At 36.3% G+C, this 27573-nt stretch overlaps 1 protein-coding gene across 2 annotated transcripts in view; it reads left to right on the forward strand.

Moving 5' to 3' along the window:
* LOC110027404 (nudix hydrolase 20, chloroplastic-like) overlaps positions 1–27573 on the forward strand; it is a 73478-nt gene that overhangs the window by 36177 nt on the left and 9728 nt on the right. For both annotated transcript variants that reach the window (XM_020728819.1, XM_020728818.1), the window contains exons 6-7: positions 20135–20214; positions 22902–23017. In XM_020728819.1, coding sequence (XP_020584478.1) covers positions 20135–20214; positions 22902–23017 — 196 coding nt within the window. The remainder of the gene's footprint in view (positions 1–20134; positions 20215–22901; positions 23018–27573) is intronic.

The following is a 27573-nucleotide window of genomic DNA, read 5'->3' on the forward strand; positions in this document are numbered from 1 at the left end:
AAGATCCAGACATTTGATGAACAATAGGATATGGTATCCTTCACCGACATAAGTCTAGCGGGAGTTGGCTCGAACCTCCTCAGGTTGTTGGCAGTCCTATGCCTGGTAGCGTAATCGACTCGTGGACAACAAAAATTTCTAAAAAAAAAAGAGATAAGTTTTGATAAACCATTTTCAAACGAAAGCGTACTTTTCTACCAAACAAAATTGATAACTCTTCTTTGCATGTTTAAAATTTGTGTGTATGTCAAAAACATAAGTTTTAAAATATGTTTTAAAGCTGGTTGTCCACATGACGAATACCTGTTTAGGCTAGGAAATAGCCCTCTAAGTGAGGTTCAAGACACCCTTCTAGACGAGTGGTGGGTTCTATACATTCGGGTGACCGAGTAGCCTTCGTGGACCCTCGAGAATAAATATACCCTCACTTGGAATTTTCTTTGGTTTTATCGAAATTTTGGGACGGAGCACTCGTGTTACTTTTCTTTTCTTTCGGGATTTCCCCAGGAGTTTTGAGGATTTTCTTTCACTTGAGTCTCTTTCGTTGATTTTCTCGAGTTCCTCTACTTTTCTTCGGGTTTCCTGGACGACGTTTCTTTCGGGATTTACTTTTTGAGATGCATTTAGGTTTGCTATGCTTAAGGGACACCGGATCTCACAGGTGTATAAATTTGCTTTACATTTTACAGCACTTAATTTTTCTGTTTCTACCTGCTACCGTACTGTACAACACTTAATTTTCTTGTTTTTATCTGCTACTGTACTGTACAGCATGTTATACTTGTCCTGTTTCTACCTGCTATCGTACTGTACAGCATGTTATACTTGTAATGTTTCTACCTGCTACCGTTCTGTACAACATGTTATACTTGTCCTGTTTCTACCTGCTACCGTACATGTTATAATTTTCCTGTTTCTGTCTACTACCGTACTGTAAAGCATGTTACACTTGTCCTGTTTCTACTTGCTACTGTTCTTCATGTACAACACGTTATACTGTCCCTGTTTTTGCCTACTACTGTTCCACGTGCATTCTATTATTTGTTCTTGCATTGCACACTTTACATTATATAGCTTCAAGCATGTTTCATTTTTGCATAGGATGTTTAGAGAACTACAAACATAGGGCCGTTTAATTTAACACTATAACCGGACACCCTAGAAAACTTAAACTCGTCACATCGGTAAAGCTAGCGCAGTGGGCAGCACGACCATCTTCAACAACAGAACGTGTCTTCCCTAACAACACTATTCCTTTTCCTAGAAATTAAATAACAATCCATATGATTTCGAGGTTGTTTGCCTGACGCAACTTAAATCCTACACCTTTTCTTTAGGCATTCGTATAGCTCTGCTGTACGATTTAAGCCCTAACTCGTTCTAGGTTCCGAAATACGACGTAAACCCTCATATCTTTCAGGCGATTTGTGTGATCATGTCACGCAAATATAAGCCCTAATTAAACAAAATTGGCAGGATGAAACACTTTAATAATTTCTCCTTGAAACTGAAACCAAATCATAGGATAGACTGGGAAGCCACCGAGGTTCGCCTCAAGATCCGTGGTCTCCCCTAGTTTCTCTTCATTTGGATTCCTCAACATTGTTTCGGGTTCGAGCATTTCCCCTTTCACACCTCTTCGTCCGATTTCGTTGAAAAGTCCTATCCTTTTGACTTCTTTGAAGATAATATTCACTGATTTTTATTGAGAGTTTTTTTAGGTGACTTCGGTCATTTAAGATGTAATTAACTATAGGGGCTTGCCCTTATAGGAAGCTTTTCCGAACCCAGCCTAAACTAAACCCTATTTAATTTTTTATATTAAAGAGAGAAACTTGTCGGCAAATAAAACAGTTTCACAGACAAAACAGATGTCATATATTTCTTAGTTTATTTGAGCGAGCCTCATCCTCAAGTCTTGAGTTTATCCCTCGGGATAGATACAAGATTTGACATAGATCGCTCTTTCATTTAAACTGCGAAAAATAGGAGGTCAGTTTGATTTCATATTTTTCTAAAATTATAAAATTATATATTATATGTAAATTTAAATTAAAATGTCCTTCCGAAGCGGGCGACGGGACTTCACTTTCAGCGACCGACAGCTTCTTACGGGCAACCTCCGCAAACTTTTTAGCTGCCGACATGGTACAACGTCCAAGCTAAGCTCCCACATCAATCTCCCGAGGTTGGGGAAGCTTTTAACTCATCCATCGAAGCTTCTATTTCCTCATCATATGACATCAACTCGATCACGTTGAAGGTGGTGGAAATGTTGTAATCTCCCGTTTAGTCAATTCTGTCGGCGTTGGCATTTCAAAGCACATATGGATAGAATATGTATCCATCATGTTTTTGCACAATCATACCTGGAACTCTACGTGGATGAGCATCCTCATGAACTAAGCCTCAATCTATTAAATCAATAATTGGCTTCTTACACTCATCTTACTTGTCCGAGTGTATATAATAAACAAGTATGTAAGGAAGAATCAACTATGGGATGAAATTTATAGCAGACTGAACCACACTGAAGTATAACCACTCAGGAGATGCCTCTTCTTCTTCTTCTTCTTCTTTGAATGGACTTGGATCCAATTATAAAATATTACTTGTGGTTCATCCATCCTACTTGATCAACTGTCGATGGGTATGCTACAAAATTGAATTCCAGAAGAGATACAAAAGAGTTATCTCAGACATACTGGACCTTTCTCAGTTGGGGATACTCCAGAAGTAGGCTACATATTTGAAAAGTCTGAATTTCTCCTATCTTGGATTGCACTATGTTTGATATCAATTCTTTAAACTCTAGACATCTGATACCAGTATTGCTGATGCTTCTCTCAAAGTCTGCAAAACGGTAGCTCAAGGCACCACGATCTTATACTCAACATGAATGTCTATTACCTCAGATTCACTATCTTCTAGAACAACTATTGTCAACTCAATGTAGTTTTTCTCCCAGATTCAACTCGAATTGCTGGTCTACTCGTTGGTCATAAGTTGAAAATCATCTATGAAATTTTTATCTTCTCTGGATCACCACTCATTTTTTCAACTGCATCTTGATCAATGAAAGTGATTACTTTCTTGGTTGTTCAATCTGATTCACTTTGCTCAAACTCGTAGCACCTAGAGCACTTGTTGACTGGGACAGACTTAGGAATACGACTTGGTTTCATTGTTTTCCACTATGAATAGCTTTTCCTCTGATGGGGTCAGTTTTGATGTTCTCCTAGATATATTATGATTGCAAGATCTTGAGGTTGAACTCTGTCTGTAAGATGTGACGGCCACCAATCGGTGATGTGGTTTCTCCACTTCTGAAGCTAGGTTTTGAATATTCTGTCTGTAGTAAGCTCGTAAGAACCAACATTTTATCTTTCGCTTCATTTTGAACTAGGTATTAATCTTATCTTTTTCCTCACACTAGCATATGGACTCCAGATTCTCCCTATTGAAATGCCATGACACATCTTCTTCATCACTGAAATTCTCTCTATGGAAGGGATTTAGCTTGTATCTCCCCTTAGATTCTCCAGATCCCGCCCAAGTGTAATCTCCTCCTGGGTTCTGTCTTCCATCTCTACAAGCCTCTGTTGAAGGGACGGATATCTCGCTGTATTTCATCCCGGGTAGGGTTTGACATGTATCTCCTTGGTGACATGGTTAGGATTTGAGATTTGTGGAATTGGAATGGGTATTTGGTGGTAGAAAATAAATTTATTTTTTTTTACGGCGGATGCTAGTAAACTCTTGGATATGATTAGAGTTAGGCTAGCTCTAATACCAAATGATACCGAAGTTAACCCAAAGTATGATAAAAAAACAAATATCATTACTTGAAGCAACTAAGTGGTTGTAATTGACACACTTGAAAGGAAAAATATAATAACAAGATACTCAGAAATCAGAAATAACAACAAACACGACACAAATATTCAAACTAGGGTGGGATCTTAGGATAGTGGTGGTGATTGGCAAGGGTTTAACCTTCCCGATGAGGTAGCAATGAGTGGGTGAAGGCTAGAAGGCTGACGAGAGCAAAGGGTGTGGACGGAGGCGACAATTAGAGGAGTTGCAGCAAGGGCAACAAGATGGAAGAAGAGGAATGGATGCCTGGAACAATAAAAAGCTGCAAAAAATGTCTGTTTCCGGGATGCTGCAGCGAGGGGAAATGAGCGAAAGCGACAACGGATTTGTGTAACTGCAGGACAACAAGAGGATGGCTATCCAGGGTGGCGTCAACTAAGGCAGGTGGGACAGTAAGATGCAGCTGTTTGGAGGCGGTTGCAACAATAGAAGGCAGCCGGGAGAGACGTGGGGAGGATGTGGAAAGGGATTAAGAAGATAAACACCTTCTCGAGGGAGAGAGATACAACTGGAATATTACCGAAACTCTTGGACACAACACTCGAAGGGCGAAACGGATGCTGACGGTTGTCCTGATAGAAATTTGAGCCAAAAATTGATTCAAACTTTAATACAATACATATATAGGAAATGACTAAATATTATTGAATGATAATTGGAAAAAAAGGCATAAAAAAGGTAAACGAGACTGTTTCAGCCTCTCTTGCAATCGCAAAATCCCGCGGTACTGTAGCAGCTATAGTACCACATTCGCAGTAAGGTCCCATGTCATATATATTTTGTTTTATAAAATATAATGTTGAAAGTTGAATAAAAAAATAGTGTAATAAGTGATTCAATAGCTCATTCAAAAAATCAAATAAAATTTTATTTGAAACCTTTAAAAGTCAACTTTATAAAGGCTAAATGTCTAATATTAAACACCAAATAATATCACAATTGAATCCTCAACTTGATTATGCAAGCAAACAAAAGATGATAAGAGCTTAAAAATAAAAAAATGCATGTATTTTTAAAGTCATAATATTTTTGCAAATAATTAAAATTTTGAAAGATTTTTGGATTTATATATATGCAACAACAACAAAATCTTTCTCTCACTAAGTAGGGTTGGCTACATGAATCCTTTTTCTCCATTACATCCTATTTAGTGTCGTATTTTCATTTAATTCTAATAAATTAAGATCAATTTTTATACAATATGCCCAAGTCTTCCTAGGCCTACCTCTGTCTTTCTTAACATAAATCGAATCTAAAACATCTATACTTCTAATTGGATCATTAGATGGTCGACGTTTAATGCGAACAAACCATTTAAAACGACTCTCTAATTTTTTCCATCACTAGAGCTACCAACCCTATCATGAATATATTCATTTCACATTTTGTCTCTAAGTGTAAAGCCACTCATCCACCTAATCCTTCTCATCTTGACAACACTTAACTTAGTTTTATGCTTCTCTTTTAACGACCAACAGTCAGTGCCATAGACCATTGCAGGTCTCATCATCTTATAAAATTTTCTTTTCAGTCTAAGCGATACTTTTCTATCACACAATAGACCCAAAGTATTCCTCCACTTCAATCCACTTCAACCAACCAACTTAATAACATCCCCATCAATATCACCATCAATTTGAACAATAGACTCGAGATATCTAAAGCATTCACACCTTTTAATAGTTTGATCGCCCATAGTTACATTTCTGGCATTAGAGTTACTACTACTAAAATTATATTTAATGTATTCAATTTTAGTTCTCTACTCAAACGAAGGCCTTTAGACTCCAAGGTAGAGAAATTTTTCTCTCATCTTATCCGCGAGAAGGATATCATCAGCAAAAAGCATACACCAAGGTACATCCTCCTATAAGTTTCCAGTATGACCATCAATTACTAAAGTAAAAAGATATGGGCTTAAAGTTGATCTCTGATGTAAACCAACATAAATAGGAAATTTTTTGGTCAATCCTCCTATTCAAACACAAGTAACATATCTTGTATACATATACTTAATGACTTGAATATAAATCATATCAACACCTTCTCAAGAACTCTCCAAAGGATATCTCTTGGAACCTTATCGTAAGTTTTTTCTAAATCAATAAGAATCATATGTGGATCCTTATTTTCTATGAACTTTCCATCAAACCTCTCATTAAATGTATAACTTCCATGGTTGACTTGCCCGACATAAATTCAAATTGATTATGAGAAATCTTTGTAATACGTCTTAACCTATGTTCAGTTACCCTCTCCCTTAATTTTAAAGTATGAAACATTAAGTTAATTTCTCTATAATTTGCACACTCTTGTGCATCCCCTTGATTCTTAAAAATGGGGACCAAAATGCTCTTCCTCCATTCAGGTATCTTTTTAGTTTTTAAAATAATATTAAAGAGTTTAGTAAGTCGAGAAACTCCCAAACCCTTAAATATTTTCACACTTTAATTAGGATATCATTAGATTCTACAGGCTTTCCACCTTTGGTTTTCGTTAAAGTCTTTTCAACTTTTTTTTTACTAATGAGACTGTAAAAATGAAACATTTTATTATTAATCACGATATTAAGATCACTTGGGTCGATCGTATTTTCCGAAACCTCATTAAAAAATTTATCAAATTAACTCACCACCTATTTTGAATATCTTTTTCTTAGAAAAATAATTTTTGATTTTCATCTTTAATGCATTTTACTTGAGTTAAATATTTACTTTTCTTTTCTCTTTGTTTGGCTAGTTTATACATATATTTTTCACGTTTCTTAGTTTCTAATTTATTATAAAGATCACTAAAAATGGAATTTTTAGCGTTACAGATTGTTCATTAGATCGCCAACAGGCCGCTTGCTATTTTTCCCAATTTTCTAAGCTTTTACATTTAAACTAATTTTTATAACATAACTTCTTATATTTTATATTTTCTTCAACATTATTATTCCACCACAAACTATTTTTATTTATAGAAACATTTTTTTTTATTCTCCAAGTGCAACTTTTGCCACTTGTTTAATAGTGTTTATTATTTTATTTCACATAAAATTTGCTTCTTCGTGAATATCCCAAATTTTTAAATCTTTAATTTTACTCATAAAAATAATTTTATTTGTTTTTTAGGTGTTCTCACCTAATTCTACAACGATGATTCCTAATATTCTTTATTTTACAAATTTTCATCGTAAAATCTAGAACTAATAATCGATGTTGAGTACTTAAATTCTCACTTGGAATGACCTTACAATCTTTACATTCTCGACGATCTTTTCTTCTTATAAGAAAATAATCAATGTGTTTTATTAGACCCATTCTTATAAATAATAATATGCTAATCTCTTTTCTTGAATAAAGTATTAGGAATAACAAAATGAATAACAAAATCATACGCTAACATACGCTAAAGCAAATCTAATATATCTCTACCTTATTCATTAATCACTCAAAGACAGTAGCCACCATGAATATTTCTAAAATCTTCAACCATTCACCGATATGTTCATTTAAATCTCTTCCAATAAAAATTTTTTCTTCAAGAAGTATCATTTGTATTAAGTCATTCCAGAATTTATCTTCTGAACTTATATCTAAATCTACTTAAGGAGCATAAACACTTATAATATTATAAATTTTAGTCTCCAACTCTAATGATTTTTACAACGTCATGTTTCAAACTCTTATCTGTAATTACATCTATACAATTCCTTCTGCGACTCTTACCTGTATACCAAAGTTTAAAACCGAAGTTATCAATCTCATTAGTTTTTTTTTCCAACCCATTTAGTTTCTTGAACTCATTAAATATTCATCTTTCTATGAATCATAATATCAACTAATTCCATTAATTTACCAGTGAGAGTATCTATATTCCAAGATCCTATAATAATATTATTTTTTTGGACTAATTCTTTTATTTGCATCCGTCCGTAATGTGAGAATTTTGCTTATTTGACGCTACACTCGGACGTCGGTGTAACGACCCTTACACACTTTTCACTATATTCAGATCATACAATGCGTCGCTTCCAGGGGATGCTCTAGCACTTACACAATAATTAAAAGGATTCATTGCATAATTTTTTCAACAAGTTTTACGCTGGTTGTCAACTACCTAACACAACCCTCCATTTCTCACATCCGGGGTTGTGACCGATAATGACAGTGGATTTAAATATACTTATGGTCCCTGTCTGCGGTTCGCTCCTGTTCGCAGAAAGGCGCGCCTTCTGCTCGCTTCTTGCCCGACAGAAGGTTTCCTGTTCGCCTGTTTGCTCGCTTTCTGCCCGCCAGACTATTTCTCTCCTGTCTTGTGAGGGAGATGACCTCGACGCTCAGTTCCTATGCAAATGCTTTTGCCGGCGACTTTCCTGCTCGTGCCCCTCCAGGTTCACCTCTGATTTTGCTATCGATAAGTTTTGCAATGTTCCAGAATCTTTCCATGAGACTCTTGAAGGTGGAGGTGATCACAATGTTATTAAAAAGCTTGAAAAAAAAATGGGAAGCCTGCACTTATTCTCACAGAGGTTGAAACTGGTTCTCTCGGGTTCTCTTGGCGTTTCTCTCTAGAGGGGAAATTCCTTTATGGTCACCAAAAACTGGAGATCATTAGGAAGGAGTTTGATACTATGGAACTATTGGGCAGCTGAAACATTGGCCTACTTGATAGTAGACATATACTTATTCAACTATCTCATGATGCCGATTACACTCGCATTTTCTCTCGAAAAACTATCAAAACTGACAATCATTTTATGAAAATTCTGAAGTGGACTGTCGGTTTTGATTCAAAAGCGGAGTTCCTTATCATTCCTATTTGGAAAAATTTTCGGGGTTAAAATTGTATCTGTTCAACATGAAATTCCTCTACTCTTTAGCAACTGCTTACGGTAAGTCTCTTAATGTGAATAGTCTTATGCTTGCTGTCACTAGACCCTCTGTGACTTGTGTGTTAGTTGAGAGAGATATCACTCAACCAGCTCTGGATGAGATATGGATTGACACTATGCACAACGGATATTGACAAAAGGTTGAAATAGAACCACATTCTCCTTATTGCTCTCATTGTAGTATGTTTGACCACAACTCTACTATTTGCTATCATTTGCATCCTCATCTAAGGTCGAATATTGCTAAAGAACAACCACCTATTATCTCTGTTGAGAAGATGCAACCCGATCCTCTTCCCAACACCGCAGTTCCTGAAGAAGAACAACATACTACAACTACAGATCCAGTCGTGCTTATACCATCCATTGTTATTGAAGAAAACTCACTCACATGCCAAGACACACGAGAGTGCTCCTTTGATCTAATAACAGATCAGTTGGTACATGTAGTTGCTTCTAACGTCCAACAATCTGCACATCTCCAACACATTGTAGAGCAAGATCAGGTGAGCCAATCTTTGAAAGAGGAATGACAGGTCTATTCTAGGAGGAATAAGAAGAATGGAGGCTGACTCCAGCTCGGGAACATTGGATGATATATTAATTACTACTGGCAATGACAATCATCTTACCAACTTATTAACTTGCTCATTTCCTAGAACCAAAAACAGATGCAAAACCAAACTGGGTTGCTCTCTAGCCACCTGATACTATGTATTTCTGTATTTTTAGGTTTTTTTTATGTCTCTAATGTACTTTTCAGTATTTTCTAGTTGTAGAACCCCTTGTGGTTTTGTTGTGAGCAGGGTATCATGTTTGGGCCCTCCATCATATTATACTTTGTATCTGTATCTTTCTTTCTAGTTAATATATTAGCTTTTTTTGGGCTTTCAATATATATATATAGATCAATGATATTTTCTAAATTAAATATCACCTCCAAATTCACAATAGATATGCTAGTAGAAAAAAATAATTATTTTAAAGTCTAAAAAAACTTTGTGTGCAATTCAGACATACATTCCAAATTCTTAATGATTTTTAAAATCTTACATTTGTGTTTCGAGAATTTTCTATCTCTAATATGCTGCCTGAGAAAGGTGTGTGAGTACTTTAAAATATATATATTTGTATCTTATAAATATTTCAAATATCATATTGTGATTTGCAAGAATTTAAAATAATATGTAATTGGTCTTTGTCAATGCATCAAACATCATAAAGTTTCATTTTACAAGCACACAAAATATCATGTAATCTGTAAAATGCATAAAAATTCATGTGATTGCACCGAGTAAGCATATCTTGATGTATACATCTTAATAACATGACACTTATGCAATCAACTTGGATGAGTTCAAATATTGCATTTGCAATTTAAGATATTTTCCACTTCAAAATATTTGTTTTAAAATATATATGCATGGTGGGACAAAGGCTTGTTGTTGTTGTAGTGCATCAAGATGCATGTAAATCAATAAATCAATCTGAATGTGCTCCAACCAATGTATAAACTGTTCAAATATTATGTTCGAGAATGTTGCTCATGCTAACTTAAAATCAGTGTTTAAATTATTTACTCAACCAAATTGTTTAAATGCCTAAATTTAAATGGTCTGAGAATGTTGTGTTGATTAAAGTTAAATGTTCACTCATAGCTTTTGCTCTGATAAATATGCAAAATTCTTTTAAGAAAATTTTTAAATATTTTAAAGTTAAAACCCCTGATGTGTTGAGAAATTAAATCCAAGATAACTAAACTACACAAGCTCTCAATCAGGCCACATTATCTATAGGACGAACTGTAAGTCTCATTCAACTAGTTTGATCCTCACACCCTTAAGCATTAGAGTCGACAAATCTAATGTATTTAATAATATGCAAATAATAATCATAAAATTTGCAAGTATAAATCACATGGGTTGATTATCCTCCTTATAAGAACTGGAATTGACAAAAACTTGAGTTGTAATTTTTAGATATTCATGTGTCAAGTTTTAAAAGCCCAATTTCTTCGATAATGGCTGTGTTGACATAATTTTAACTAGAAGCATTAACTTTTAAAACTAATTAAAGATTTTCTAATTTAAATTCTCAAAGCAATCAAATCAAAACATTGAGTTAAAATTAATCACTTAGAAGACTTAAAACATTTCCCATTCATCCTCCACAACAATATGTCAAGCTGGAATTTTTTTTTTATTATCCTCAGTTCACAAATAGCTAATGTTGCAGTGAGTGTATCAATGTATTCTCATTTAAAATATTTTTTTTGCTAGTAAGGATGCTGCTTGAGTTATGTGACCACGTAGTTTGACCCAATGACTTCACGAAAAGTAGCAATTATGATCAAAGTTATATGATTGCGTTTTTTGCCGCTAAATGATATCATTATATTATGGTCACAGTCATAACTTTTATATTCAAAATGATTTGAGCTCTGAACCATAAGTGTGTCGATTAACATAAAACCTTATTTTAGCTAAAATTGAATTAAAGTTATCTCTTTAGATAAACATTCACCTCAAATCTAGAAGGGTTCCTTGGACGGCGTAACTCATTGTTGCTAATATGGATCATTCAGTCAGGTTGGGTCGACTATCTCTTTTAACCATGTCGATCACGGACCACGAAGACTCGAGATGACTGAACCATGGGATCTGGATCGCGTTCGTCACCATTACCCCTACCATCCCCTTTAAGCTCAAGGTGACAAAGTTTAAAATTTAATACAAGTATCTACTCAACTATATGCTGAATATTCAGTGCTTAATGATTAGTGTTAATCCAAAGCACTCTTCTTTTATCAGGAGGGGCAATTAATTATAGCGGCCTGCGTCTATGAAAAATCCTGAACTCTAAATCAAAAAGTCCTCACAAAATGAGGGTGAAGTCTTTGGCTTGTGTCTTATCTACTATCTCATATGCATTTTGAAAATTTGACTCGAACTAGCAAATACAAAGCTCTCAACTTCAAAATGAGTTTGGGGAGCGAACTTTGGAGTTCACATATTTTTGGCAACTATGATAGGGAAGGTTTCACTTTCTATCTTTGGTTAGTCCTCTATTTTTTATGGTAGCCGCGCTAAAAAAATCAATGATAAAATGTTTGTTGTGCTCCGTCGCTCATATTTCTGATGACTCTATTGAGTAAAATTTCTCTTTCTATCTTCGGACTAGTCACCTATTCACTATAATAATAATGCTAAAATAATGATAAAAGATCTGTTACGCTACGTCACACATTTTTCGACGATTCTGTTGGAGAATGTTTCTATTTGCATCTTTGGCTAGGCATATTGTTGATATATTAACAACTTAAAAAAAAGTGATAAAACAATCAATGAAAAGTTATATTATTTTGTTTATTGAGATTTCTTATAATTTGAATAAATTATATTGGTAAATATCGGAGCATGATCTTTGGATTTTAGTACATGAGTCTGCCACCGTAAGGTTCCAACAAAAAGATAAATTATGTCGGTGAGTATTAGGGTATGACCTGTTAATTTTAATCCGGGAGTTTGCTACTGAATGGTTTCATCAAAATATAAACTATATCTAATATGCAAAGTACGACACTTGAATCCCAATATGAGAGTCTTTTACTAAAAGGTCCTTATAATTTCTTTTTCCTATTGTCCTACACCTTAAAGGCTGCAACTCTCATCTTCCTCCCTTCACTTCTCTTGTTCTCCATCTTCCTTTCTTTGCCCCACATTGTCCTTGCGTGTCTTCCTGATACAGTTGTGACTAGAGTTAGCTGGGATGTCAATGACGGGATTGTGGCATACAAGTCCTCCAATACTCCCATCTTTTCCCTTTATACTTGTTCGTAAATTGAGACGCATGAGCCTCATCTCCACTGTGTTGTACAAGAACCAAATCACTTCTCTCTCTCTCTCTCTCCCCGTTTTTCTCTGTCTTTCTCTCTCTTTTATTTTCTCAAACCAAGAGGAAAAAAGAAATAGAAAAAGAGAAGAAAAATATTTTGTTATAATTTATATCTCGTCGTTGTCGATTGCCTTTATCATCACCGTTGATTTGCTCTAAAAGATATAAAAATATGAAAATTAAAAAAAATTCATTCAAAGAAATTTGAGTGCTCTTCATGGAATTAAATACCATTCAAGGAAAATTATGTATTTGTTTGAGTATTTTTATAAGAAAATTGGAAAATTTAAATACTTGTTATGGGAAACCTAATACTTGTCTATGGAATTAAGTACCAAAAGTTAAGTATACATTCGGGAAAATATATGCTTGTGTTTTTCTTTTTGCAGGTTAATTAAGACCCAACACATCTTTTAAGACTGGTGGGTTAAAAGAATATTTTGTTTCTTGACCTTAGTATCTCATGATACTAACCAATTTGTCTTTTAAGACATTGGGCATAGACACTCTCACAGTCCCTCCTAATGGGAGTTGACACAGGGAGATTGCCAAAATTTTTGGTAATTTTTGCTTGCAAATGACATAAATTTTGTGGGATAGTCACCACCTCAGAGTAGGATACAACCAGAGCACTACCTATCCTCGGATGCAGCTCCAGAAAAGGAAAAAGGGACGCCTGCTGCTGTCCACATAGCAATCACACCAAAAGCAGAACGCTAACATAAGAAAATAGATATAAATACTAGTAGATAATTGGGAGGGGGGGGGGACCCTCCTCACTTGTGCAATAACTCTAACCTCAAGCTAAGCTACCTTGTTGAACCGGTTTAGCCGCGGGTTCAACCCTAAGGTGATCCCTGTGCCAGTCTCCTGGGGTTGGGGGAGCTTCGACCTCATATGTCGAAGCTCCTACTAACAAGTTGACGATGACATAGTTGCTTTAATCTCTTCGGGCTAAAGGATCTTCGCCTGTGGCCCTAGCAACATTTGGATCTCACTGATGACTGTATCACCCCCCAATCACCTAAGGATTTTTTTCCACTTGCGATCAAACATCTATCTCAATCCAATCTTTGGGATTGTGTCACTCATATACTGTTGACTCCTATTGTAATTCACGGACTATTGACTCCTAATGTAATTCACGGTCGGCTAAACCTGAACCTCCCCGCACGGTGGTGGTGCTGGTGGTGTGATATCGATGAAATGCCCTCATATTCTTGTGAGTAGTTTTGGTGGCTTAGTTCTATCATCCGCTGTTGTCACCAAAACTACTCCCATCGATGCTGCTTTGCTGGTAAGGACACCTATGATCTCGTGCTAAACAGAAGGAAGGACTATGCGCTTCCCATCCTTGGTGAAGTAATGTGTTTCTGAATCCATCTTGTTGAGTCCTACGATAAAATCGCTATAGTTTCCCCAACAAAGGTGACATGTATTCATGGGGACCATATCACACCCACCTAATCCTGTAGCTGACTCCCAATCGAAACTCCATTAGGCACTTCCGATCAATGTTAGAGATTATGGATGGGAGTGCCTCTGAGTTATGAGACCCAATTTTCCAAAGATTTGTGTAGATGCCACATTATTGTCGTTCCTTCCATTGATGATTAAACCGCATAGTTTCTTGTTCACAGTGCAATGAGTGTAGAATATGTTGCGGTGAAACCATTGCAATTTCTTCGTCTTCTTAGTCTGTAAGACCCATTGAACCACAAGCATTTTATTCTTATCAGGTGGAAGATGATACACCTCATCCTATACCTCCATTGTCTCCTAGCCCCTAACCTCCTCCACGACGCCCTACTTGGTAAAAAGACTACTTTGTTCATTGAGCAACTGGAGGTGATGCGCCCAAACTTGGTCCAATTTCTGGCAGGGATTGTAGTAGGTGTGCTACTTTTCTCTGGCTCCTTCTCACAAGGGTTGGCTCTATCCTTATTCGAACAAATTTTCTTGAGGTGTGCTCCTGCTCGTGCCTCTAACTGTGGGTTGCTGCTTGACTGGTGGTCGTTGCTTGCTCTATTTTTTGCTGTCTTTTCACTTTCAATGCTAAGGTCTGTGTATTTTTAAGTGACCAATAAGGCTGCAGCGGCACCACATTGCTAATAGCGGGCTTAAGACCCCCACATAATGGGCTGTGGTGTGTTCCTTTGGCTTCACCAAATCACGCTTCATCTGCAACTGGTCAAATGACTCCACTAATAAATCTAACTGCTATGGGTGATGGAGTCTTAGAAACATACCTTAACAGTAGTGGGGTGGAAGGTATTTCCTTTGCATCACTTTCTTCATTTTCTCCTACTTGGAAATCTTGACTGCATTCTCTTTTCCTCTGCCTCTGCAAGTTTTCTCAATAAGGAGGCGCTCTTTTTTAATTTGATAGTTGCAAGTTTCTCTATTTTATCTTCTGACACCTGTTTGTACTCAAAAATCATTTCAACTGATTGTAACATTCGATAAAATCATCTAGATCCATATCTACATCGGACTCTGATAGATCCACCTTTATTTCAAAATTCTCTGTGTCCTCCAAATGATGTTTACTCTCTAGGCCTTCTCTGATAAAGGATTCCAAAACGTCGTGATCTTTCTTCTTCATCACCAAAATCCTCACTATAAAAGGGTTGAAATTCTCGCGCCTTTTGCCTCTTTGACTTTCCTTGTTACCATCAAGGGTAAGTCCCCTTGTGTATCGTCCTCAATGTCTGCAAGCCTCTGCTGATGTTGTTGGACCTCTCACTGTATCTCTTTCCGAGTAGGCTCAGATATACATCTCCTTGGTGACATGATTAGAGTTTAGAGTTGGGAGGTGAAATGGTGTGTAAAAATTGATGTAGGGATGTTGATTTTGAAAATTAACAAGGGAAAATTACGGTTAGATCAAAGTTTGGTTGTGATTTGGAAATATGAAAGAAAATTTTTGGTGGGGGGTACGGTGGATGCTTGGAAACTCTAAGATAGGACTAAGGTTAGGCTAGCTCTGATACCAAATGTTACCAGAGTTAACCTAAGACCACAATAAAATATTACTTTTATTGTTGAATGTAAAAATGGATTACAATCAAGATACCTAAAAATAAGAAAACAACGACAGGAGCACAAGCTGGTGCGCATATCAGAGTGACATTGTTGCAATTAGAGGGGAAGTGGGATTTATGGCAGTTGTGTTGTGGGAGGACATCAGACTTGTGCCTTGGTGGAAGGAGTCGAGCTGATGGTCGGAGGTGGGTTGTTTATTTGATAGTCGCAGAAAGATGAGGCTAGTAGTGGCTACGGTTGTGTGGGAGATTGGTAAAGGGGTTATGACAGTTGGGGAAGGGTGTTTGCGAAGTGGCAGCTGGGAGGAAGCTTGGGAGATGGGTTACAATTGGGAGTTGGGAGGGCAGGTTGATATTGGAGTGACGAGGAGGAGGAATTACGATTGAGAGGGGTGGAGAGGAATGATAGCAGCTTAATCTGGAAAGGAGCAGAGGTAGTAGTAAGCGACAGCGAGGGGAGGGGCGCAGTGAGGCTGGTTTTGAGCAGGTGGGTGGAAGAAGCTAGGGAATACGTGGGGTATAGCCACCACCTTGGAGCAGGATACAATCGAAGCACAAACTAACCTCAGATACAACCCTAAAAATGAAGGGGGATGCCGACTGCTGTCCAAATAGAAATCTCATGAAAAATTGAACGCTAAAACAAGAAAATGCATATAAATATAGTAGATAACTAAGGTGGGGCCTCCCTCACTTGACAACAACCTTAGCCTCAATCCAAGGGCCGACACCCCTTATGGCTATCCTGCTGAATCAATTCAGCCTCCGGTTCAGCCCCAGGTGAGCTCTGTGTCAATTAAACTTCAACTAATATCGCCACGGAATCCTCAACTTGATTATTCAAGCAGATTGACGGCGATAAAAACTTAAAAATAAAAATTCTGCATGCAGTATAAAGTCATGATATTATATATAGTATAGAAAACCCAAAAAGGCTAATATATTAACTAGAAAGAAAGATACAAATACAATGTGTGGGAGGGCCCAATCATGACACCTTGCCCACACAAAAATCACAAATGGTTCTAAAACTAGAAAATACAGAAAATACAGAAAAGAAAATACAGAAAAGTACATTAGAGACTTAAAGAAAAAGCCTAAAAGTGCTGAAATACAAAATGTTAGGTGGCTAGAGAGCGATTCAATTTGGGTCTTTCTCGTACCTCTAGTTCTAGGGAATGAGCAATCTAATAAGTTGGTAAGATGGTAAGATGATTGTCATTGAGATGATTGTCATTGCCAGTAGTAACAAATGTATCATCCAAAATGTTTCCGAGCTGGAGTTGGTCTCATCCTTCTTCTTTCTCCTAGAATAGACCTGACATTCCTCATCCGAATATTGACTCACCTGATCTTGGTCTAAATTGTGTTGGAGATGGGCAGGTTGTTGAACATTAGAAGCAACTACATGTTGTACCTGCTGATCTGTTATTGTATCAAAGTAGCACTTTCGTGTATCTTGACATGTAAGTGAGTCTTCTTCAATAACAGTGGGTGTTATAAGCACAACTAGATCTGTAGTTGTAGTATGATGTTCTTCGTCAGGAACTGCGGTGTTGGAAAGATGATCGGGTTGCATCTTCTCAGCATGGATGATAGGTGGCTGATCTTTAACGATATCCGACCTTAGATGAGGAAGCAAACAATAATAAATAGTATAGTTGTGACCAAACATACTGCAATGAAAGCAATAAGGTTGGTGTGGTTTTATTTCAACATTTTGCCAATACCCGTTGTGTGCGGTTCCAATCCATATCTCATCTGGAGCTGATTGAGTGATATCCTTCTCAACTAACACAAACCACAGAAGGTCTGGTGACAACAAACGTAAGACTATTAACCTTGAGAGACTTACCGTAAGCAGTTGCTAAGGAGTAGAGAATTTCCAAGAACAGATGTAATTTTAACCCCGGAAAATTTATCCAAACTGAATGACAGGGGATTCCTCTTTTGGATCAAAACCAATAATCCACTTCAGAATTCTCATATAACGGTTGTCGAACTTGATAACTTTTTGTAATTGACGTCGTGAGATAACTGAATCAGTATGTATATATATAAATTCACATAATAAATTCTAAATCAAATATTGCTACCAATCTTGTTATTCACCGCTAGCGAATATAAAAGAATCCTTTTAAAGCCCAAAATAAAACCGTGTGCAATCCAAGCATCCATTTCGAATTCTAAATGTTTTTTAAAATCATGTATTTGAGCTTCGAGGATTTTCTAACTGTAATATTTTGTTGCTTTAAAATTGTGTTTGCATCTTATAAATTCTTCATATATCATACATTGCTTTGCAGGAATTTAAAATAATATGTATTTTCTCATTGTAAATGCATCAAACAAAATCAAATTGCATCTTATAAGCACACAAAATATCGTGTTATTGTATTCTGTAAACTGTATAAAAGTCATCTGATCGCATTATCACTCTTGATACATACATCTACAATCAACTAAACTTGGAGGAGTTCAAATATTGCATTTGCAATTCTAGATATTTTCCTACTTCAATATATTGTTTCAAAATATATATGCATCAAAATGTGTGTAAATTAGCAAATCAGCTTGTGCTTCAACCAATGTATGTTTAAATATTATATTCGAGAATGTTGTGTAGACTTAAGATCGCGTTTAAAATACCCACAAGTGATTTTATAAATTGACCAAATGCCTAACCCTAAATAGTTGGAGAATGCTACATAGGTTAAAATTAAATGTAAACTCAAATAGTTCTTGCTCCAATAAAAATGCAAAAATTTGTTAAAACATTTATGATTATTTTAAAGTTAAGACTCCTCATGTGTTAAAAAATTAAATCAAGATAATTAAATTACACACTCTTAATTTTTTCACTTTATTTATTAGGCAGGATTGTAACCATCACTCAACTAATCCGATCCTCCTCTTAAGGATTAGAGTCGATAGGTTTAGTAATTTCAATAATGACTAAATAAAAAAATACAATTGACAAGTCCAGATCACGTAGTTTGATCTTTCTTCTCATAAGGAATGAAGTTTACTAGACAAATATTTTATAGATATTCAAGTGTCAAATTTTAAATGAATTTTAAATATAATTGTTTCAAAAGTCCAAATTCTCTGATGATAGTCATTTTAACTGATAATTTCAACCGGAGGGGTTAGCTTTTCAAACTATATCAAGATTTTCAAATAAAAATTCTCAAAACAAAGAAATTAAAATATTCAATTTTAAATTAATCACTTAAAAAGGCTTTAATAAATGTCATGCATCCACCACAAAAGCTAGTTGGTGGTGAAAATTTTGATTGAACTCATGTGAAAAAGAGCTAATGTCACTTCGAGTATATAAATATATTCACACGTAAATTAATTTCACGCCAATATGGATGTGACCCGAGTCTTCTGTCCGCGTGGTTTGACCCAATAACTACAAAAAAGTAGCAGTTACGACAAAAACTTTATGACCGGGTGAGTTTCCGTTAAATGACACAATTATATTACAGTTATAATCGCAAGTCGTATATTTTTTTGTGGTTTTCTGCTCTTTGAGTTGTCAACCAGATGAGTATATTTGATTGACATAATGTCTTTTGTTAGTTAATGTCGACTTAAATTTGTCCCTTAAGACAAACATCCACCTCAGATCTACAAGGGTCTCTTGGACGATGCAATTTTGTTGCTAACAAGGTTGCTTCAGTTATATTGGGTCAACTACCTCCTATGACTATGTAGATCAGTGATTTCGATGACCCTGTATGATGAAACAATGAGATCTTGATTGGGTTCGTCATCATTTCTCTCACCATTCGCTTTAAGCTCAAGATGATAAATTTTATAATCTAAGACATGTATCTACTGTTACTATATGTCGAAAGCCTTAATCGAAAGTGCTCTTATGTTATCAAAACTAATTAATCATAAAAGCTTGTGCCAATGAGAAATCTCGAACCCCAAATAAAAAATTCCTTACAAAATAAGGGCAAATCTCTGGGCAATGTCTTATCTACCATCTCAACTGATTTCTAAAAATCTCACCCGGAATATCAAATACAAAGCTCTTAAAATCAACGAGAGTCTGGGGAGGAAATTTTTTGAGCCCACAATTATGCCAATAGTCAAACCGTTTAAACATAAATGTGCCCAGCGTGGTACATGCATTTTAATTTGTTTGAACAATTTTAAATTATTTGAAGCTCATAGCTGTTTGGCTAGAATTGACTAAGAGTAATGCAGTTCCCCAGAATTCTTAAAACTATTGACTGTTATCTTTCACTTATCAAGGCTTATTTGTGCTTTTGAAAGAATGAGTTTTCCTGTATTTTTTTTATTTCTAATCAGTTGAGTTCTTTCATTGTTTGTTATTTATTATATCTAAGATTTCCAAAGAATCTGTTCTTTTTCCAAATGAGCTTTGTTATGTTAATCACGCTCTAATAATTTCTGAATTCAGCCTTTTGGGATCAGTTGTAAAGAAAATCTTGTGAAAGAATGTGAGGAGGAAGCTGGCATTCCAAGGTTTATCGCTGAAAAGTAAGTTTGCCATCTACACGTATTTCAGTGATTATGTTACAGCTTTTGTATGTTTTCTTACATGATTAAGCATGCAATGCAATTAACAAAAAAATGTAACAACTTGTAATTGGGACCGGGTAGGGTTGGTTCAGCTAAACAATGCTAGAGGTTCGTAGTATTAGGAGGGGAGATGAAAGAAAAGGTGGGTCATAGCAACAAAGATGAAGATGAAGGGAGGAGTCGACCAGAAAGTCGATGCAAGTGGGGGATTTAGTTCACAATTATAAGAGGACATGAAAGTGGCAGTGAAGGCATACCCTGTCGAGTGAAAGAAAAGCGACGGATAGGGAGCATGAGAGGAGAAGGAAGCAACAACACAAGCATGATCGAGCGAGCTTTGATAGGAGACGTAGGAGTTAGAGCGATCGATCCCTATAATATCGAGATCAAACAGGAGGCACATGTTTTTATGAAATGTGAATCGCAAAGGGGCATTAATGATAGAGTGGCAAAAAGGTGAATGAGTTTGAGAAGCCACTGAGACTAGAGGAATATCCATGGAAGGGAGAGATTGTTATAGAATAGGGACCACGGAGATGATGAGTATAGGAGTGTTTTTTGAAAGTGGTGAGAAAAAGAGCATGGGAAGAAAGACAATCAACAATTACCCATATAATATCATGATTCTGATTCTGACGTGATCTCGACAAACCAATAACAAAATTCATCACAATTTCCTCCTATTTCCACTCTGGAATCGGTAAAGGTTGCAATTGACCTACATGACGCTGATGTTCTACCTTCACTAACAGACATGAAGACACTTGGCCACACATTTTGCCACACACCTATTCAATCATGGTTACCAAAATGCTTTTTTGAATCCTGTTACATTTTATTGCTCACCGAGTGAATAGTATAGCCGGATAAATGTGCTTCCTCCAGAAGTTCCTTCCTCAGATCATCAACATCTAGAACATGAACCCTTTCTTTAAACCTCAATAGACCATCATGATCTATCACATATCTCTCCAAATTGTCTGCTTGAACCTGTTCCAAAACTTTATGAATACTGCTATCTTTGGCTGAAGAATCTTGTCTATGCAAGCACAAAGCGAAAGCCGTTCGACTAAGGCTCGGCTTCTACCTGCACGTAGCGATCAACATGGAAACCTCTCGATCTTCCTCGCCTCTTCACTTTTCTTGGTCTAGCTTCGACACAGGGGAGTTCAAGTCCTTTTCTCTTCTTCTAAACGCACGAGAGCACGGCACCTTTCTTCCTCTTCATTCGCCGCAGGCACAATGTCGAGCCTTCGCACCGTGGCAGTGCTCTAAGTCACAGTCTCTGCCTTCCTTCTCGAATGGTCGACTAGAGCTGGGTGTCGTATCTTAGGTATGAGACTCTAAACTCTTTTTCTCCTTTCTTTTCCTTCGGTCCTAACCTCGACACAGAGCAGGCATGCATCATTTTCTTCCTTTGGCTAGGGCACGGGAACTTCTCTCTCGATCTCTCCCGCTGTCTCTCTCTTTCGCTTTTGGTTTGATGGTTCAAATGAAGAGACGATTGAACGATATCGATATGTTTGATCCGAAAGGACGCGTCTCTCTAAACGACTACACTTTTCACTTATTATTATTATTATTATTTATTTATTTTTTTAATAAAATTTCTGTTATTTCATAAATAATGAGAAGACAAATTCACAGGATTGAGTCCTGAGATTAAGTTGGCTAGAAGGCATTGATGTCTATGAATCTATATATAGGTTGCTAAGTTGATGGAAAGGGCCAACGAGAAAGGATAGATGTTGAAAAGATTGTTTACAAATTAGATTGGTTAATATTCAATTTTGGTAAAAATCAAGCTGATTTATAGTGGGACTGGTCTAATTTAAATTTGACTTTATGGAGGATGGGTGAAGTCAATTTTGATGCATGCCGACTAAATCCACAAGTCATTCTCATAGATGAATACAGGCTTCATCTGGTGAAAGCCTGATAGTGAAAATGGAGGTCAACAAGGTGTTTCATGGTTTGAAGGCTAGACATGTAAGTTCAGTCTTTGGAGCATGCAATTCAAATGTAAAATAGATTGAAGATGATAATCATCCTCATAATCTGGAACCAATTCTTCCCTGTGCTGATTCACGACTCAAGTTTATTGGTTTAAATTGTGGTAAAACTAGAGTTTTTGATTCTTTGGTAATGCATTATTCATATGAATTTAAATACAAAGAGCGACTGAGGGGGAGGCTCCAACCTTTTTGGAAGGAAAGGGCAATGTATCTATGGATTTCCATTTGGATTAAATTTCTAAATTTAAAATTAAGTCCATTGGCCGTAATCTCTTCCAATAAAATCAGCCTTGCACTAAAGTTCAATTTATTAAAATTATTTTGTCTTATATTAAGCGAAATTTTTTTCATGAATTGCCGATCCAAGTATTGTGATAAGTTAAATTAAACAAAATTTATGTGCATGCTAACTTTGTATTAGGATTGGCGTCATTTATGTTTAAGTTTTCAAACAGCACTATAAATATATTTTGTTGACATCATTTGTATTACATTCTTTATATTCTTATACTTGTTATTTAAATAATAAAAAATATCTAGTATTGTTGATGAGTTAACAATTGTTGTGCATTTACGAGTTTATGTTTTAAATACTGAACAATTGTTAACAATTTTGCATTTTTCTCATAGAGCTATCTCTGTTGGAGCAGTGTCCTATGTGGACATTGAAGGGCACAAATTTAAGAGAGATGTACTTTTCTGCTATGATCTTGAACTCTCATCTGATTTTGTTCCTAAGAATGAAGGCGAGCTTTACTGCTTCACTTTTGTGCTAGTGAAAATTTTCCTTGCCGCATGATTTTTGTTTCTCCATATTGCTTGCCTAAACATTTACCCTCATTTGCGATGTAAGCATCTCATTTAAACTATTAACAAGGTGTTACTGTAATGTGATTTTTTTAATTGTTGCAGTTAAGGGAAATGTAGGGTTGAATTCCATGTGGGTTGGTGTTGTAGTCCAAACCTCATTTTTAACTTCACTTATGAGTGGAATTCCCAAAGTAAGTTTTTGTTGACCCCTAAAATAAAACAATACAAAATGAAAGGAAAAAAAAAGGGAAATAAAATAACATTAAAATTTCTGTCTGATTCTGGTCGGTTCACCGAATAACCGCTCTCGTTGTTTATTTCCTTGTTAAGAGCTAATTCGACGTCCTTGGAGAGTTTTATTCCCTTGTTAAGAGCTAGTTCGAAGCCCTTGGAGAGTTTAGATCAGGCCAATTATAAAAAATACCACAAAAACTATTGTCCCGCTCGTCTCCTTCCCTGTTCAAATCGAAATCCCTTCTTTGTCTCTTGTATGTGATTGGTGAGACGATCACAGTTAGGGCTAATAAAAAATACAACCATGGGATCACCACAGACGAGACCTCCGAAACTCCAAGTTGGAACGGTTGATTCAAAGCCTCGCTCGCTTCCCTATTTGTCAAATTGGTAGAGTCTCTCTTCTTTATCGGAAAGAAAGATGCACAAAGACTTTGCGCACAATATTTTCTTCAGCCGATCTGTCTTCTTCTGCTTTGGTCATGATCCAACCGACAGGAAGTGCAACGTCGGGATCGCTATGCACGAAGATTTTTGAAACTACTCTTCTAGCCACACATTCATCCACAAAAATTTAGCCCTCAGAGAAGCAATGATGAGATCACAATAAACCAAGAATCTGAAGTTTCTTGAAGTTCGACAAAGAAACTTTTGTGTTTGCGCGATCCACCCAAAGCCAACACCGAAAGCTCTCGACAAAGCTTTAGATTAACCAATGTTCTTTATAACATCTCTAGTAAGGGTAAGGAATATAATTTCTCTTATTTGTACAATCTCTCTCACTACTTGTTTTACTTTTACACTTCACTAATTTCATTGTATGAGGAAGAGTACTTTTAATATACTAAACCCCATTTTATGACTTTCACTAAGTATTTTAGTTTAGGAGTAGAATTATTATTATAGTGATAATTGTAGGATATAATCAAAATCAAACCTTTATCGACCTTCCAAGCTAGGGCATGTTATTCTAGACTAGAACTTCTCTTGAAAGCCACTGTGATTAACCTCGATCTCTGTGGGATCGGTATTCGGGGCTTATTCAAAAGCTCTATATTACTTGATAACGTTACGTATACTTGCGTAGAATCCCTACTATTTAAAAATATAATTAAAATCTTACTTTGCTTGGGATCAAGTTTTTGGTGTCATTGCCGGGGATTAAAATCTTCAAGTAGTGGTATCAACTTCATAAATCCTTACGTATAAAAAATATCGGGATTAAACAACAAGTTTACTCCTTTAATTGCGGCTCGATACAACGCACACGACCTTCCTCTTTCAGCTTAGGGCTTGGGATCAAGTCACTGCGTGTGTAGGATGATCTCCTGCACTCTCCTGCTCTGCACCAACACTTTACGAGAGCTTCTTACTCACGTCTTCCTTCCATCGACCGGGGTGTTGTCAATCATGAAAGATGGAAATATGGCAGTTAAATTAAGAGTTTTCTATGATTAGAAGCTTCTTTATTTCTAATATATTTATTCTGATATATTTCCTTTTTAGCTGAATATTTAGATTAAGAATATTTAAGTTATCTAAAATCAATTATATGCACTTTATTTTGTACCTAAAATAGATTGTAAGATTGTTATTTAATGGAACGAAAGAAAAGGGAAAAGGCAATCGAGCCTATTCAAATTTCAGCTTATTTTTTCTCAAAACTTTGACATGGTATCAGAGACAAATTTTTGCCCTAATCGCCGGTAGTTTTTGCCCTAATCACCGGTAGTCGTTGAAGGACCTTCAAGACTTCCTTCTCGCCAGCTTTCTTGCGGGAAGGGAGGAAATATTTCTTTTATTTGATTCGTTCATCAACTATGCCACCTGCTGTGATGGCAAATGATGTCGGTGCTGCTTCTTTATCATCCTCTTCTTGGTTTGGTGGTTTATTTGGTGCTGGAAAGATTTAGGCGAAAGCAGCAAAGATTCTTGGGTTGAAAAGGGTTGTTATGTTTGTATTATTATTTGTCTAATTTGGATCTTTTTCGCTAGGCATTGTTGCTTCTGTGGCATCTTCGACTGCTTCTTATGCTTCGCTTCGTCCGCTTAAGCTTCGGCTTCGACACTCCTTAGATCGATGAGTTCGGTTTCGGGTTCGGCAAACCATCGATCTTAGGCTTCAACCTCTCGGGCTTCGGCATTCTCAGGCTACGGCCTCTCGGGCTTCGGCACTCTTGGGCTTCGACACTTTTAGGCTTCGACACTCTCGGGCTTCGACATTCTTGGGCTTCAGCATTCTCAGGCTTCGGCATTTTTTGGGCTTCGACATTTTTGGGCTTCGACACTTTCAGACTTCGGGCTTCGACACTTTTGGGTTTCGCCATTTTTAGGCTTTGGTATTTTCATGCTTCAGCACTTTGAGGCTTGGACACTAACGACTTGAGGATTTTTTGTCCCGACAATGTTATCAGCTTCTTGTTGGCAAATTGATGTTTCCTGATCAGTCATCATCAATTTGAGGAGGGATGTCAATCAGGAAGAATGAAAATTAGGCAGCTAAATTAATAATTTTTTATAATTAGAAACTTCTTATTTCCAATATCTTTATTCTGATGTATTTCCCTTTTAGCTGAATATTTTGATTAAGAATATGTATTATTAAGTTATCTAAAATAGATTATATGCATTTTATTTTGTACCTAAAATAGATTGTAAGATTGTTATTTAATGGAATGAAAGCAAAGAGAAAAGGCAACCGAGCCTATTCAGATTTCAGTCTATTTTTTCTCAAAACTTTGACAGGTGTTGCAGTTTTTTCCTTCAACAAAGCCGCCCGACCTTCAGGTAAGTCGTTACAACAATTTATAGAGCAATTTTACCCTTTCGGTTTCCTACTCACTTCCTCCCCTCTTCGATTCCCTTGGGTATTTCAAACAAGGCATCACAATCTTCCTTAATTACAAAAATTTTGTTCTCTAAATTTAAAAATGAGCCACAATTCACATTTCATTAAGTAAGTCAATATTAGCTATCCATAAATTTCAGGCTGAAAATTAAGGGTCATTCATTAAAATGAAAAGTAATCGCTGTAAGGTAAAGACCGATACAAGGAAACTCAACTATACTTTAGATAACAACACGTATTTACTGAAGTAAGAAAATATGCTATGAAAAATACCCTTATCTATAAGAAAACGCCGAATTCATTAAATCTTATCATCATCACAGCAGTACGTTCTTCAGGCTCACTTTGAGTAAGGGAATAAACTCGAGATCGAATAAGTTGCCTTGGTTGAACTTTAGTAGGAGTTGAAGCTATAAACTATTCTTTTTTGCCCCCTTGTAATATTCCATGAAATAGTTTCACATGTTTTTGATTTTTAGTGCTCTTCTGGCCAAATACGGTGGACAATTTGTTGTTATATGATCAGATTGACGACACTAATAATAAGTGTTAGAGCCCATCAAACATTCACACTTATGTTGTCTTACACATTTGTTGCAAGTGACTATAGTACTATGAGTTGTATCTCTGCTAAATCCACTCGAATTGTACTTGGATTTTTCTCATTGGATCTCTCCGATTGATTTTCATGTTCTCCTCATCAATATTCTTCTTCTTCTTGTGCATCTCATTATATTTTTTAGTAAGTTGATCATCAATTTTCACTCTTCTAGCTCATTTCACTAATAGCGAGTATTCATCGATCTCCGAAGGCACCAATGACTGTCTGATCGAATTCTTTAATCCCGAAAGGAATTTCTAGCACATTTCTTCTGTAATGGCGATCAACTGTGGAACATATCTTGACAGTGCATTGAATTTTGCTTCGTACTGTATGACTATCTTCTTTCCCTGCACCAACTTGATGAATTTATTCTGCATCTGTCTCCCAGCGGATTGGGGTACAAACCATTCTTTGAATAGCTCTACGAACTCCTCTCAACTAGCCATCATATTGGGTATGTCTCCTAGCTTGTCTTAATGCTGCCCACGCCACCAGCTTTCAGCTTCTCCATCCAACACAAAAGTAGCTAACGTACGACACTCATCTTTCATACGGACAGACCATACTATATAATATATTCTCAATTCACATCAACCAATTCCCTGCTTCAATTGAATCTTTAGTTTTCTTAAACAATGATGGACGTAAATCTTCAAATTTCTTTATGTACTTATTCACAGCGACTATATCACTTCCGATAGATTGCGATTTGGACTCCTCAATCTGTTAAGTCATCGATGCAATCATCCGGGTCAGGACATTCATGTTCACATTTATAGTCGATTGTACTTCATTGTTTTCTATTG

This window comes from Phalaenopsis equestris, unplaced genomic scaffold (assembly GCF_001263595.1).
Source record: "Phalaenopsis equestris unplaced genomic scaffold, ASM126359v1 Scaffold000428, whole genome shotgun sequence".
Taxonomy (NCBI): Eukaryota; Viridiplantae; Streptophyta; class Magnoliopsida; order Asparagales; family Orchidaceae; genus Phalaenopsis; species Phalaenopsis equestris.